This window comes from Melanostigma gelatinosum, assembly GCF_949748355.1.
Source record: "Melanostigma gelatinosum genome assembly, chromosome: 14".
Taxonomy (NCBI): domain Eukaryota; kingdom Metazoa; phylum Chordata; class Actinopteri; order Perciformes; family Zoarcidae; genus Melanostigma; species Melanostigma gelatinosum.
In genome coordinates, this window is record NC_136647.1 from 3,680,392 (window position 1) to 3,695,438 (window position 15,047).

The following is a 15,047-nucleotide window of genomic DNA, read 5'->3' on the forward strand; positions in this document are numbered from 1 at the left end:
TTTTATCTTGCTGGTGTCACCCTCACAGGCCCTGAGGAGTTTCACCCTTAAAAACGATGCTGCATAACAAAGTTCTGTTTCCACAGATCCAATCTGCATGTTTGTTACACGCTGCAATTTACATTTAGTGGAAAACTTCCACAAATAATTACCTGGCGAACTTTAGACCTGGCGAACAACCTTTTTTAAAGTAGCCATTGTGTAAATCAAATGTAAATAATTCAAGTTTTCGTTGATTATTTATTGTCTTTATGCAACACAGGGCTTTCACAGCAGAATGACCTTCTCTGTCCGATTCAACGGGTTCGAGTGGACTGATTAGTCTGGCATTGTGACATGAAAGAATAGATTCAAAAGTAATCGACAAATAGTCACAGTAATGTGCATATGTATGTTGGTAATGAATACAATAAACACTAAGGGGTAGATATGATTCAGTTCAAGTAGATCCCTGACCGCGAGCCAAACTCGGCCGCGACGGTGAGTCAACATTTACAAAATACACTTTAAAATGACAGTCTGAATTTCCTCTTACACGGTTCAGTGAGATTTGATGCATTTGTAGAGATATGTTGCATCAAAGGTAGTAATCTGCCAATTTGTTGGGACTCCCTTTCTTCAGCTTGTCTGCCTGATGTTGACAGTAAAAGCTGAAGTGCCTTGAGTCCTTAGCAACGGTAACAAGTGTAAAAAGTGCCCCTCACTCAAAGCACTGAAAGTCTTGGCTGCAGAGCGTCCAGGTTGTTGTTGTTGTTGTTCAGGAAATAGGTAACTTCGTGTGCAGCATGTTGGATTTGTCTCTGTGTTATTGTTGAATTTGGGTGCAGTATAGCATCTCGTCTGCGTTCGTTCTGAATCAAACACAACAGGTTCAAAAATAGAAAAGGTTGCATCACAATAGCTTTTTAACTTGGTAGTATTAGGGCGGATTTTGAAGAAAAAATGTAACATTTCATTCAGTCGGCAGAAGATAATCGGGCCAAATGACTGACAAATGATGGTGGGAGACAGGTAGAAGAAAGGAAAACGTCCCTTTTGTGATAGAGCAGCTGTAACAGGTTCATTTCTGTTGATTCATGCTGCGATTTGTATTCTGGTTGATCATTATTGTGTCAGACTGTGATTCTGCCCCTTTATTCAGGTATTTAGGTCACTCTTTTTCTGCCTGCTGCACTGCTTATCTCCCCTCCGTCGCTCTGATGGGTCTTCGGATCGCTCTGTTGCTCCTCATCCACCTTTACTCTGCTTCAGTTTCTCTGTTTCTATCTCCGTCTCTCTGGTTGAGTTTCCAGGCAGACGGTTGGCACCCGAGAACAATCATCAGACTGTAGTCAGACCTAGCAACACTCTCTCTCTCTCTCTCTCTCTCTCTCTCTCTCTCTCTCTCTCTCTCTCTCTCTCTCTCCCACTCTCTCTCTCTCTCTCTCTCTCTCTCTCTCTCTCTCATATGCACAGGCCTGGTCTTGGCTCTGTCCTGCTGCTCGTGCATTCCTTACCCTGCACTGCTTTAGTAGCGCTGGCTAGCGAATCATTGCTACAACATCAGCTGTTCTGTAAAGCCACCCTGAGGCTTTTTGTAGCCGTGTCCCCAAACTGTCATTGTCCTGCAACAAAGCCTTGAACGAGGGCTTTACGTGGCTGTAATGGACCTAGACCCTTTTATACATAGCATTAGCTTACTCGAGCCCATTGATTCAACATGTTAGCTGTAGCTGAGTAAGGAGGAGTCAGTGTCGCATGTTTAATTTAAAAGATACAGTAGGCTTCCTCTGGAAATACATTTTATACAAAGCTTCATTCAAAGACCTCAATCAAAGCTTCGAATCCCAATCCATAACATGAACTGATGTTTTGGATCGAAGAGCAAAGTTCTGTTGAGCAGGCATGTGGACAACAGGGATGCGGGTCGTCAGATCCATCCAGATTGACGTGAAAGAGGCGGCAAACCGGATTGTAACGAAGGATTTAGATTCTCTCGTCGCTCGCGCTGATTAACGGGGCTCAGCTGGCGGACATGCCGCTCCAGCAGAAACGTCTCTGAATGCACAACAGGAAGCAGAATCTAGAAATGATATTTATTACTTCTCAGTCTGGTACGAAGTTAAAATCAGCTTGATGTAAGTGCAGCCTGTTGGCGTGCTAATGCTAGCTGCTAGCATGGCTCTGGGCTCTTGGCCTTGTGTCTATAGTTTCCCAGTTGTAAAGCGTAGTAAAAACATAAATTATGTGAGAATTTAAGCATATCTTACAAGACTGAAGAGTGCCATGTTTTAGGTTTCCCTCCTTTCCTCTCCTCCATCATCCCCTCCTGTCTACCTCACACTTCTTCACTGGCTCTTTTTTCTCCCCCTCCGTCACCTATTCCCTCCCTCGGAGATCTCTCGACTCCTGCAGAGACATGCTGCGTCATGGAAACGACCTGCTCGGTGTGTGTGTGTGTGTGTGTGTGTGTGTGTGTGTGTGTGTGTGTGTGTGTGTGTGGAGTATAGCTGGTGTTAAAGCCACCCTAACAGCACCTCCTGCCGTCCTGCTGGCAGATCATTATAGGCTCTGAAGATGTACAGGGAGGCTGGAAAGATGGAGAAAAAGGAGAGAGAGGCTATTTTTTTCCATAATTTTCTCGTCAACTTTATCGGCAGCTCTGCTTATATTTGTATGGTCCTATGGGTTTCTAGGAGACAGTTAATCCCCAAAGTGGATGAGACAGACTCCCAGGTTAATGGTTGTTGTTCTGGAGTGTATTGTCAGGAAAAGATCATTTTGGTTTCGCCTCAGCACTCAGTTCTGTTTGTGATCTGGTCTGAAGTCGTTAAAAGCTGTTTTTCTCGGACACAAATAGAGGAAATAGCTGAGATTGTTCTTTGTCTACACGCTTGATTTAAGGAGTAGGGTTGGGCCGGTGTAATATATTTTAAACTGGTTTGATATCAAACCAAACACCGGACCGGACCAGCACTTAACACCGGAGTGGATCATAATGAGTTTGAGAGAGACCGTGAATGCACCTCTGAGCTGGTTTACTAACAGCAAATAACCACTAAATAATAAGAAGAAGAAGCAGAAAGTGAAGCAGCTGCACAACTAACACTTTGTGTTTTTATTTTACAAATTGCCTCATCTGTTTTTTGGCTCAACTCTTGTCTGAAAAACATTCAGGCGGCAATTTAGCTAAATGTCAAACTTGTAATTTATCCTACAAAATGTTTTAACTTTTTTTGAATTCATTTGACAGGGTTTCAGAAAAACCTCCAAAATGTGCATTTGAAACTGGATTCTGATGAATTTAAATGCCATCGACCCACCCCTCGCTCCAGCTCTGTTAGAGGATCTGAAGATGTGAGGAATGAAAGCCAACATGTGGGCACCCACAATTGTTGGAGCAGGAGAGAAGATGTGCACGAGCTATAATGGATCCCAACCTCCTTCCTCTGTTCTCCTGAAGCCTCGCGGTCGACGCCGCATTGTGTGAATGTGCGAGTTTGTGTGAAGACAGACAGACACGCAGTGCTTTGGCAGCATTGTCACAGCCCACAATGATGGAAGAGGAGCCATGAAAATCTCCTAATTATACACACAACAGTGTTGGGAAGGAGACAGGAAACAGGATTTATTCTGAGAAATGGGTTTATATGTTCATTATTGATGAAGCAACAGAAACGTCTTGTTTGGATTTGGAGTTTATCGTTGCATACTGTAAATGTCACTGTGTCAAGTTGTTGTTTTTGTCTTCCTGACAGACAATCGGCTCTCTGTTCCTATTTAGTCAGAGATCAACGTCAATTTAAAGATGTTACATTGCAGTTTTCATGATATTCATTTTGAGACGTTGGTATGATTAATATAATCTAACCAGAATATCACAGTTTACTTCAAATGTTGTGTTACGCCAACTCAAATTCCTTTGCATCATGGCACATCTAGAATACGCTGAGATGTCTTTTTAGTTGATTCCTTTGACAGAGGACTGTAGAAATGCAGGGGAGAGAGGGGGGGGGGTATGACATGCAACAAATATCCAAACGGCTGGAATCAAACTCGGGACATCTTGGTTTAATGACATGCGCTGTAAGCACTTGGCTGCCGAGGTTCTGCGATCACGTGGAACTTTGTTAGCATCACGTCGTCCTCGCCGTCTGTGGGATCAGACGCGTCGTCTTTAGTCCGTGCTTTGAATGTTAAACGACGGAAGAGTCATAGAACTTGAGTCTTTGTCTTTTGTTCATGTGTTCTTGTGGATCAAACGACTTCTTTCATTGCCAGCTCAGGAAAAGTAGTCCAAGGCCGCTCTTCACTATTTGAATGGAAGTGTAACATTTAACCGTGTTTTACAGAATGCTGGAATTTAAGGTTTTGTGTTGCCGTTGCTCTTTTCGTGCTTTTTACTTTGCGACTTACTCTGGCAGCCATCAACTCGACATTTTCTGTCTTTTTTTTTTTTTTTTTTTTGAAAAAAGTGCAGTACCCTTCACCTTGTCTACTTTGTCTTTCTCCCCCTCCTCTCCCTCTTTCTTCCCTTCCTTCCTCCCTACCAATTATTTCCCATCACTTCTCTCCCCTCGCTCCCTCTGTCCTGATATCATCCATCTCTCCCTCCGTGCATCCTCCCTTTTCTCCCTGCTCATGTTCCCCCCCCCCCCCCCTTCCCCTCAGGTTTGTCAAAGTCTTTCCCGCTGGACAACTCTTTGTTCGACAGCTGGCTCGCCCAGACGGTTCAGATCACTGCTGACGACATGCTGAGCCAGTGGGCTCTGGGCGCCCAGCATCGGGACAAGAGCGGCAGCCTGCTCTCCGACCAGGTAGGCCTTCAGATGTAGAATTTCTCTTATTCAATACGACTAAAATAGGATAAAATATGAAAAGGATCATCAAACGAGGTTGAAGGAGGACGATTACATTAGGCTGGTTAGGAGGTTAAACTTTTGTGAGGAGAAAATAGGCTGAAGACGGGTCAGATATGCTGTCAACTTGCTGTAAAATCAGTTATTCCCCCCGGACAATATCTCAAATATCTAGATAATACATATCTAAAATGTAATTTAAAGTCTGGCTTGCATTTATGGCTGGTGGAGCTCTCCCCCAAACGTCAGTTTCTACCAAATAAATGGCATTTCTGTGAGGACATGAATATTAGTTTGACGTTTCCATTGACTGCCAGCAGAAGTTAGTTGTTGAAATGTGCAGTTTTCCTGTGAGAGGATGAAAGAGGACGCGAGTGAGCTCTCCTGCTTTTCAATCAAGGTTCATTGATCCGGCTGACATTAAAGCTCATTGGCAAACTGTCCACAGAAGTAAGTGTTTCAATGATAATTACTGTGACACTGTGGTCTATGTCAACAGCCAGCGCAGTAGTGTTTCAGTTTTAGGTGTTTAAAGTTACTACAAGGAACTTTTAACTGGTTATGAAACAGTCTCAATTTAATCCTCTATATAACTTATATAAGCAAACTAATAGTAATGGATGGATAAGGTCGATGGAGGTCCACCAGAAACTCTGACTCAAGCGGGGCCTCCGGCAGTGACCAGTCTGCCGAGGACAGACGCAGATCCGGCTCTGCTGCAGCCTTTGACCTGCAGGAGGAGGAGAGCTCTGCAGCCGGCATCAGCATCTCCTCGCTGGGAGCCAACACCGGCGCCACGCTGCTGGAGACCCAGGCCGTATCGCTGAGCCCGCTGGAGGGGAGGGAGGCAACGGGAGAACCAGAACCAGGACCGCACGGGGGCGACTGTCAGACCCTGCTGCAGTAAAATTTTAGTTTTTCTAAAGGGAGTCTGGTTCCCGGAAACACTACCGCTTTAGTCCACAGGGACCGCCTGCAGTTCTTCAGTTGCTCCCACTTGCTGCTCTAATTTAACAAGCCCTTTGAGGACAATTAGTGATCTGGGGATGTTTAATGATTATTTCCTTGCCATAGCTTGACTTCAACCATTTGCATTGTGGTTTAAAAGCAGCATGTGTTTTCACTGCAGTAACTCTGAAGAAAAGAAGTTCGTTTTTTAATGATGTACGTTATTACAACTGGGGTAGGCTGTTTATTTTTGGTGTTATTGGGGAAAATAATCCATCATAACCTTTCAGCATATTGTAATTCAGGTTCAACCTCAGCGTGTGAAGGTTTCTGGAGATGGAGCGATCATTTGTTTTCACCGGCTTTGTATCATTGCAATGTGGGCGGTATGTGTAAATGATCAATGTTCATTGGCTCCTCCTCCCCTGTTACTGATGCCCAAAGCTTGCCACACATTTACCGCCGAGGATTCGCTGGATTATGCAAAATGCGTCATTTCACTTAATCCGGCGAACTTTTGCCGGCAGTTGAGCAGAAAGCTCCGTGCAAATTTGCCAATTTCCAGCCTTTTGAATTGGATCTTTCTTGAAGTGGAGTTTTGAGCTGTGTGGGCTTTTGCTCACTTCACACTGTGGGTTGATCAGTTCGATGGTCAGAGCGGCGCTGCACTGTGGCTGACCTGCTGTTCTCCTCAGGAATGTGCTCTGTTTGTGTATTGATTGGCAGGGGCCTCCGACCAGAATGCATGATATAACTCCATTGTTTGGGGACGTGTTCACGGACGAGAAACAAAACAGGAACACTGTGTTGTTTTTTTGAACAAAAGAGAACGAGATGTTAATCTGAAAACCTGATATCAGCAAAAAGAAAGATCTGCAAAAAAATAAACAGATTTCTGAAGTTGAAGTGATGACTTTTATCAAACAAACCGTCATTACAGCGGCCCGTTGTTGACATTCATAATAAACTCCTTTCTTTTGCAATACTGAAGAGGAAGAGATCAAACAGCACAATGTAAAATGTTAGACGATGTCAGCGTTTGGAAATGTGGGCGGTGGTGTTGGGTGGGGAGTTTTTGTTCTAAAACATTATGGTCGAGTATGGGAGGTTTCCAAACCAGACTCCCAAGAAACAGGCAAATAAACTATCGTATTTGATCAACGAGCGAGAGTCCAGATTCATCATATACAGTGAGAGTAAAACGTGTATTTATTGCCCCTTGAGACATGAACTGATTCAGCAATTTTTTTTCTTTCTCTCCTGATTTACTCTCATCGGCTTTCCTTCTCATCCTCTCGTCTCCAATTCCTTTCCTCACCGCCTCTCTTCTTCTCTTCTGTCATCCAGCTCCTGCAAGGCGAGGAAAGTCTGCTGAACCTAAGGATGGAGAAGTCCATGCAGTCCGCTTGGAAAACGCCTCAGCTGGGCCGCAAACCGCGAGGGGGCAACAAGCTGCGCGCTTGCGGACACCCGCCACCCACCGCCCCCGCCTTGCCCCAGACGCCCCTGTCTGCGGCCTCCGCCGCCGCCGCCGCCTCCGCCTCCGGCACCCCCTCTGCCTCCGGCAGCCCCTCCGCCTCCGGCAGCCCCTCCACCGCGAAGCAGTGGGAAAGCGTGGTGGAGGAAAAGCCCAGCCACGTGGTCCGGAAAGGGGAAAGGTCCAGGGGCCTTCATCACCACCAGACAAGGAGCTCTGACATAGACAGGGACCTGCCGCCGCAGCCGCCCATCTCCAAAATGGATTCCTGTCACATCTCGGAGGACCGCGGCCCGTGGGACAGCGTCTACGCGGGGAACGACGACGCGTTCGGTTTCACTGCAAGCTCATCTCCGCGTCCGGCCTCCAGCCCCGGGGCCACGTTGCCCGACACGGGGGCGTTCATTCGCGGCAGGGTGCCGCGGCTCCATCTGACCCGCCAGGTCAAATCCAGAGGCAGGGGCGCCGCTGCACGCGTCCGGGGGCTGCAGCCCGTGGGCCTGCCGCTCACGGGAAAGGACACGTCCGAGACCGACGGGTACTTCTCCGACGGCGAGCAGAGTGATCCGGACACACGCTCTGGCGCACGCAAACTCTGCTTGCCGCAGTTGCATTCTGGGAACGAGGACCTGCTGAGAAGGAGGGCGCTGGCCTCATAAACTGAGACACAGTGGTCCTAACTTCACTAACTGTTTCTCCATCTGTGCCCAATAAACAGTCCAGAAAACATGGTTGGATGGCGTCGTTCAACCAAATCCCTGTCACATTTACCCGAGGAAAATGTCTTCAGCTCTCACCTGATTTGTTTTTGGGAGAGGGGTTGGGGGGGATTTGAATGTAGCGGTTTGCCTGTCGTACAGTGAAGCTTCTCCACCGGACCGTAGTTTCTTCGCCAGCTTTCCACAAGATGCGATACATTCAGCAAATAGGAAAGAAACATTACCCATAGTCTTCTTTTGTTTTGTATTTCAGATTCATTTTCTTTCTGGGCGTTGGAAGTACCCATTTCTGCCAGACTTGGGAACTAACACTTCGGGGCATTATTATGATTATTATGATTATTATTGTTCAAGCTGGTTTCAGGGTCTGCTTCGCTCTCGGTCCTCATGTCCTGAGATGCATCCAACGAGTCCCTGTTTTCTTGAATATGTTCAGTGGAAAGACAATTTCACACCAGAGCTGGTCTGAATATGTACAAGGGGCGACCTGGGATGACATGTATTCAGCCATGAAAAGCACAACTAGCTAGTCATGAGAGCTGTAACGTAAGCACTCGTGTGTGTATAATAGATCATTCAGGGTTGGGTTCAATTCTCATCACGTCGACTCACAATATAAACTAACGCCCTTACTCTCAAATTTATCCTCGCAGCCGAAAAAGACAGATTTCAAGCTTCTCCAATTTTATTTTTTATAGCAAATAGATTGAGCCCAACCCTGGTGCTCATTCAGATTGTCACACAGAGACACAAACACACAGACATACTGACACACATACTACTATCAGCAAATCCCTTTGCTCACATCACAGCCGTTGTTGAGATATTTCATCTGACTTTCGTCAGCTGCTTTCAAATTCTGTAGAATTCTGAGTTACGTTTGTTTTTTTGTTTTTTTTAAGCCTGAATCTTTGGAGAAGAATCATCGTAGAAACTCTGTGCCTTCTGTCGCTTCCCCTGTGCAACCTGCCACCCCCCCCCCCACCAACCTTATATCAATCAACCAAACAATCAATAAGTAGATCAATCAGTCGTTTCTCAATCGGATTTGTAACAATCAAACCAAAAGGAAACCCCGTTGGACGGGTTACCGCGTGTAGCCGGCATTGGGCTCCTTGTCACCTTAACAATTGTCGAGTGCCTGAAACAAGGATGTAAATGCAGCGTTTGCCATTAATCAACGACGCATCTGCACGCAGTTAGCGAAGCAGAGCCACAAAGTACTATCAGCGCAAAGAGCTGCTTGCTGTTCTGTGCCCCCCCCCACACAACCCCCCCCAACCACAACCCACCCACCTAACCAGAGCGCTGCAGTCCAGAGCCGTCGATGAACAGGGTTTGGCCACATTACACTGAGAACGCCGCGTCTCCTCGAGAGTCACGACTTAAACCATAGATACACGTGGAGAAGATAATAGTCAAATCAACAGTCTTACAATAGAACTTAAACCTGCTAGCTGACTGTGTTTCATCTGTCAGTTATCAGGTCAGTGGTGTGCTTCAAAAATGCTTAATTATTCAAGTTTAATGTGTAAAGATATGTCTACATTTTGGCTTGAGCAGACTGTCCTCAACCCACAAAGGTCCATGAACTGATTTCTTTTAGCTTTCAACCCCCAACTCACAGTCTCGACCGACAACTTTCATGAGCATCTACATTACAAACGAAGTGGCTCGGTGCGCTAAGATGCACGACACTGATTCGTTCAGAGGACCGCTGGACGTGTGACGCGGCGTTTTTTAAAGTTTGACGCGGCCAAGCTGTCGTTACGGACGGCTCTGCTGCACCTGTTCTCCTGTTAGACGAATGACGACGATGTAATAATCAGCTTCAGAGGCCTGAACGAACGCTCTTGAGTTCTCGAATTGAGTTGTTTGTAAATTTGTTTAAGAAAAAAAAAAAAAAAGAAATACTTTTTGTTGTTTCTCTCAGAGAGTTGTATTTTGTAGTTAAAGCAGTCCATGGTATTCTCAGGGGTTAAAGAAAGAAACTTTAAAAAAAGACTCAAAGGTTTAAAAATGTATCGAAAAAGGGACGTAAAACAGATACATATATAAATAGATATAGATATATATATATATATATATATATATATAGATATGTATATACATATTTTATAATGTATACAGTATATATATATATATATATATAGTGATGTGTGTACGTCTAAAAACTTCCTTATTTGGCAAGCTCCACTGTTTTAACTCCTACACGACTACTACTGAGCATGTTCCTTCTCTCATTATGACCGTCAGCCCTCGGTTCAATAGTGTCAACCAATAATTCAACTTTATTTGAACTGGTTTCAGTTGCCAGATGAGTGGGACAGGTCCGTTAATAATAGCTCTTTTTATTTTTAAATTCTCATCCTCAAAAGCATCACAGGTGGGGTATTTATTTTAAGGGCTGCTTGACCCAGGCCTGATGAACAGACACTTAGAGGTGCAAGTCCAATCTACTTCCTCTGTTGTACGGACAGCTTCTCACCTGTCTGCTGAAGTGACCACGCCAAAGAACGGATCTGTGTGTCAAGGCAGCATATTTTACATCTTATCCACAGAAACACACACACGCCGCTGTCTCGGTTTTCAAGATGAAGAATGTTCGATAGGGATGTCAAACAGCTCGACCCCCGCGAGGATTCTCCCACATCCGCATTCACGTGGGGGGGTCTTCACATAGGAACAGCCTGTCGCCACAGTAATGGGCCGACGATGGTTGTTAAACGCAGACTATTAACCCCCCCCCCTTCAGAAAAAGCCAAATGCTGCTGAACTGAACACACAATATACAGCTCTCTCTCTCTCTCTCTCTCTCTCTCTCTCTCTCTCTCTCTCTCTCACACACACACACACACACCAGAGCTGTTACAACAGGGTTATAATGTACAAGATGATTTGTTTTTTATGTCTACGTGGTCCTGACTGCATCAGGAAGTGACACGCCCTCTATCAGCAGGACAGTATTATTACTTCAGGTGTAGCCATCGTGGAAGATTAACAAAAACAACTCTTTTGAAATGGTTTTGACACGACAGGTGGAAGATTTTGGACTTCTGCGTTGGCCACCGTTAGTACAACCCCCATAAACACTGACGCAGCAGCAACACACACAACAACCGCAACAAAAGTTTGTGTTTTTTGGTGACGTATCGTCATTACGGCCCGCGGGGTCCTCCGACCGTGGTGGTTGTTGTTCCATTCACGGGTCGCTAAGACAGAAACACGTAATCTCGGTTTCAATATTTCAATGTTCAGAGTAGCTTGACTTTGTAGACAGTGGTATTAGAAAAAGGCCTCACATGTACGGCCCTTTAACATGTAGTAGCAAATGCTAAGGCTGCACAGCGCTAGCGGGGAAATAAACGAAAAGCTTTTTTTTTGGGGGCTGAATTTCCTCTCCAGAAGTTGTGGAGGTGGTCAGGTGAGTCACACTCGCTGTTTCAAAGACTCTCTCCTGTTGGTTCGTCCGATTTGGAGCAGCACTGTAGTCCCTTGTGAGGCAAATTGCAGTTTCTTTCCCTTGATACTGTGCAGCCTTGGCAAACTCAAACTGGTTATTATTCTATATTTACAGTGTGGCTTCCGTGCCATCTCCTTCCGCTTCATAGATACTGTAGACTGGACTCTTTTTGCTGGTTCTTTTTTTATTTTTTACTATCAATATCCACTAGAATACAACTTCAAAGCATCACTGTCCTCTGTGTGGTACGCTGGTGTGGGTGTTGGCTCACAGCCCGAAATGTGCTCTGATGATCTTTAGAATTTTGCAACTCCTGTCAGGTCGGATATCCAGACTAGATTGTTCTTCTCTTCCCTGGGTTTCATCTGAAATGTCAGTCACGGCGTTGAAATTTCATCTGAAATGTCGGCTGAGGATGTGAAGAGGTCATGTTCTTCCGTGGGAGCTCACAATTCACGGATAGATGTACAACTATACCGTTTTCTAAATGGTGAGCTGGTGCATGCGTGAGGGCAAAACAAAAAAAAACTCCAGGAGTTTGGCATCAATGCTTGCACCACAGAAATGAGCCGGTGGGCTTCGTGCACGTAATGGCGGGTCAGAAAACACACCCACGCACGGTGACGCTCTCCACCTAGACTTCTGCTGAAAAGCCCGATGGCTGCGGGCGACTGGAAGCTGGCCTGTGATCCACAGAGCTGCTGTCTTACTGTACCGACACTGTTGTAAAACTCCTTGGAAAGACATCACTGCACCAGCAGGGCTGGGTTCCTCAGAACTCCCTCAGCGGAGCAAAGATCATGTTGAAAGCTTTTCTTTTAATGATTAATATTAGTAGTAGGGAGGCAACCAAACGCTCGTAAATGCTGTTGTACAAACAGATTAATGCAACGAAACCATTCGAAAAGGGAAAAAAATCTACTGAATGGGGGGAAAAATGAATTCCAGGATTTTAAGGCAAAGACTGGTCGTTGCTCTGAGGTGGTTTTGTGGAACCAGAAGGGCACCACAATGCTTTCCATAAGTTGCTCCTTCAGCCAATAAGAAAGTGGTTTGAGGCTGTCCTCAGGTCAGCAAAGCCAGGATTTGCAAATGCTTATCGACTCCTTAAGTGATGATGAATTTAATTTGCTGCCTCAGCACGTTGGGTTTGTTTGTTTTTTTTCCACAAAGTGAGCATTCCGGTCTTTCTACTGAACAAGAGGCTGTCACTGTTTAATCCTTTTGTAAATGCAGACTGACCCAATGAGCGCTTCGTGCTTCCTGTTCTCTGATACAGTTGTCTGGTCTTTATTGTCCTACGCCAGCCATGCAAACCCCCCCACCAACCTACCACTGGAGTGTATTCACATTTACAATAATGTATAATACTGTTCAACTGCTACTACCAGACACATGTTCATTTTCCGTATTTTGAAAAAGCCTTTGGAAGCTGTTATTTCTCTCTCTTTCTCTTTTGTGACGCTTTAGCTGGCCGCCGTGGCTTTTATCACATTTAGAAAGCTGACTCATGATCTGCTTACTCTGTTTAGTTTTTTTACTGGCGCTTTGCTCTCCTCTCCGTTGCGGCAACGTTACGGCTTCAAGGTCTCAGCATCCTAAAAACCCAGACACACTGCACAGGTTGGAGGTTTAGTCGTACAGACTGAGCCGCCTCGGAGGCGGAAACGAGCTCGATTGCCAAGTCGAGCCTGGATTGGTGGAGTCGAAGAACCACAGAGATTTGAATCTGTTCTCACTCGTACAAACCAGATGTCATTTTTCGAGCTGCAGCGATTCATTGATGAGTCGAACAACAGAAAATGAATTGGACACTATTTTTGATGATCCAATATTAGTCTTTGTCTGGCGTCTTCTTTTTTTTAAAGCAACAGCAGCAAAGACTTTATGATTTTAGCTTCTCAAATGTAACAGTGCAACCAGTTTTTCAGTGAATATCTTTTGAGTGGCTGTTTGGATAGAACAAGCAATTTCATGGCAATTCAAAGGCGAACCAGATTGTTTCTTCGGTGCCCAAGGAGACATATTCAAATGCCGTGTTTTATCCAACCAACAGTCCAAAAACTTAAAGATAATCACTTTGCAATACAAACCACAGAAAAGCAGAGCATAGTATATGCTCCATCGTTGCTTGGGTAGGCTATACAACTGTAACCGATAAATCAAAGCAAAGTGTATTTTCATGTTAAGAAATATACAAATTTTTGTTCGTGAACTTCAGTCCAGCATCACTGAGACACAACCGGTCTTTGGCTCCACCCACTAAGGTTCAACACCAGCTGTGAGGCTACATCTGCCTCCAGAGCGGCTCCAAACCTAAAGCTCCAATCTGCACGAAGTGCACCTTACTCTGTCTCTGCCATCCAACATCTTCCTCACTTTTCCTCCCCCCACCACCACCAGCAACCCCCCCACAAAAAAATAAAACACACAAAAAACACACCCGTCCTCTCGTGTTCCCTACTGCCCACAACTCCTCCTCTCTCTTCTCCTCTCCTGTCCGCTGATCAGCCTCTCAGGCCGGCACGTGGCTCTTTTTTTAATCGCTTTTGAAGCTTGAAAAGAAGAAAACAAATGAAAATGTCAAAGAAGAAAATAAAGGATGTGTGTGGCTTTAAGGACAAATAATGACAGGCACGTGTTGTGGAAGTACGTGTGAGGAGGAGAAAGCGTTGCACTCTGCTTTGGCCCGGAGAAAGAGAGAGAGAGAGAGATGGATAGAGAGAAAGAGAGGAGAGGAGGGAGACGTTTACTGAACCGGAGCCAGAGACGCAGACAGAGAGTACAACTTGTTCTTTCCCCTGCGTTCTGTTTGCAGGCTGTCCACACAGTCAAGTTAACAAGCAGCTAATATAAACAGCACCCTTTCCTTTTTCCTTGCCCTCTCGCCTCCTCTTCTCTCTCTCTCTCTCTCTCTCTCTCTCTCTCCGTTTATCTCGATGCAGCCAGGTCTCTCCATCCAAGTGTTTTCCTTTACAGACTGTAACAATCGAATCAGGAAAGCAGAACGGGAACCGGTGAAATTTCCATGACATAGCCTGACAAGCCCAGAAAACAATTCAGTGTTTTACGACCGTGACTTTCCATATAACCCTCTGTGGTTCAATTCAATTCAATGTGGCTTTATAGGCGTGGAACAAAATGTTGGAAGAATATAAAGTACACAATAATATTAATATGAATACAAACACAACGTTACAATTGTTATAGAATAATGACACCATGTTCTATATTTCTTTTACTGTCAACAAATCCCATGAAAAGACCCAAACCGGCAAAGTATCGATCTCACTAACGAGCCGGACCAAGTTCCATCCAAAGCCTTTGTCCGCTGCATAGATCGCCAGTGTTGAATTTGGATATTTGTTTGGACGGGTAAAATGTCAACGTTGTGAAAACGTTTGTCAGTTAGAAGGTAACGCTGGCTGCGATAGCGTCCGTCGGCTCTGGCTAACTTGTGTTGAGCGTTGAAAAGACGGACTCACACATTGTTGGTTTTTGGTCTTTTCACTGGATTTGTTGAGTTGACAATAACAACAATATAAAACACCAGCTTTATTCTTTAAAGGGACGGGTCTTCCCAAAAAAATCTAAACTACGTA

The 15,047-nt window shown here is 45.1% G+C and overlaps 1 protein-coding gene across 1 annotated transcript in view; it reads left to right on the forward strand.

Moving 5' to 3' along the window:
* Positions 1–7,943, forward strand: part of jade2 (jade family PHD finger 2) — a gene marked incomplete at its 5' end in the record, with an annotated part of 117,238 nt that extends 109,295 nt beyond the window's left edge. The window contains 2 exons of the mRNA XM_079283303.1: positions 4,651–4,796; positions 7,134–7,943. Coding sequence (XP_079139429.1) covers positions 4,651–4,796; positions 7,134–7,922 — 935 coding nt within the window. The 3' untranslated portion in view covers positions 7,923–7,943. The remainder of the gene's footprint in view (positions 1–4,650; positions 4,797–7,133) is intronic.
* Between the last annotated feature and the right edge of the window lie 7,104 nt (positions 7,944–15,047).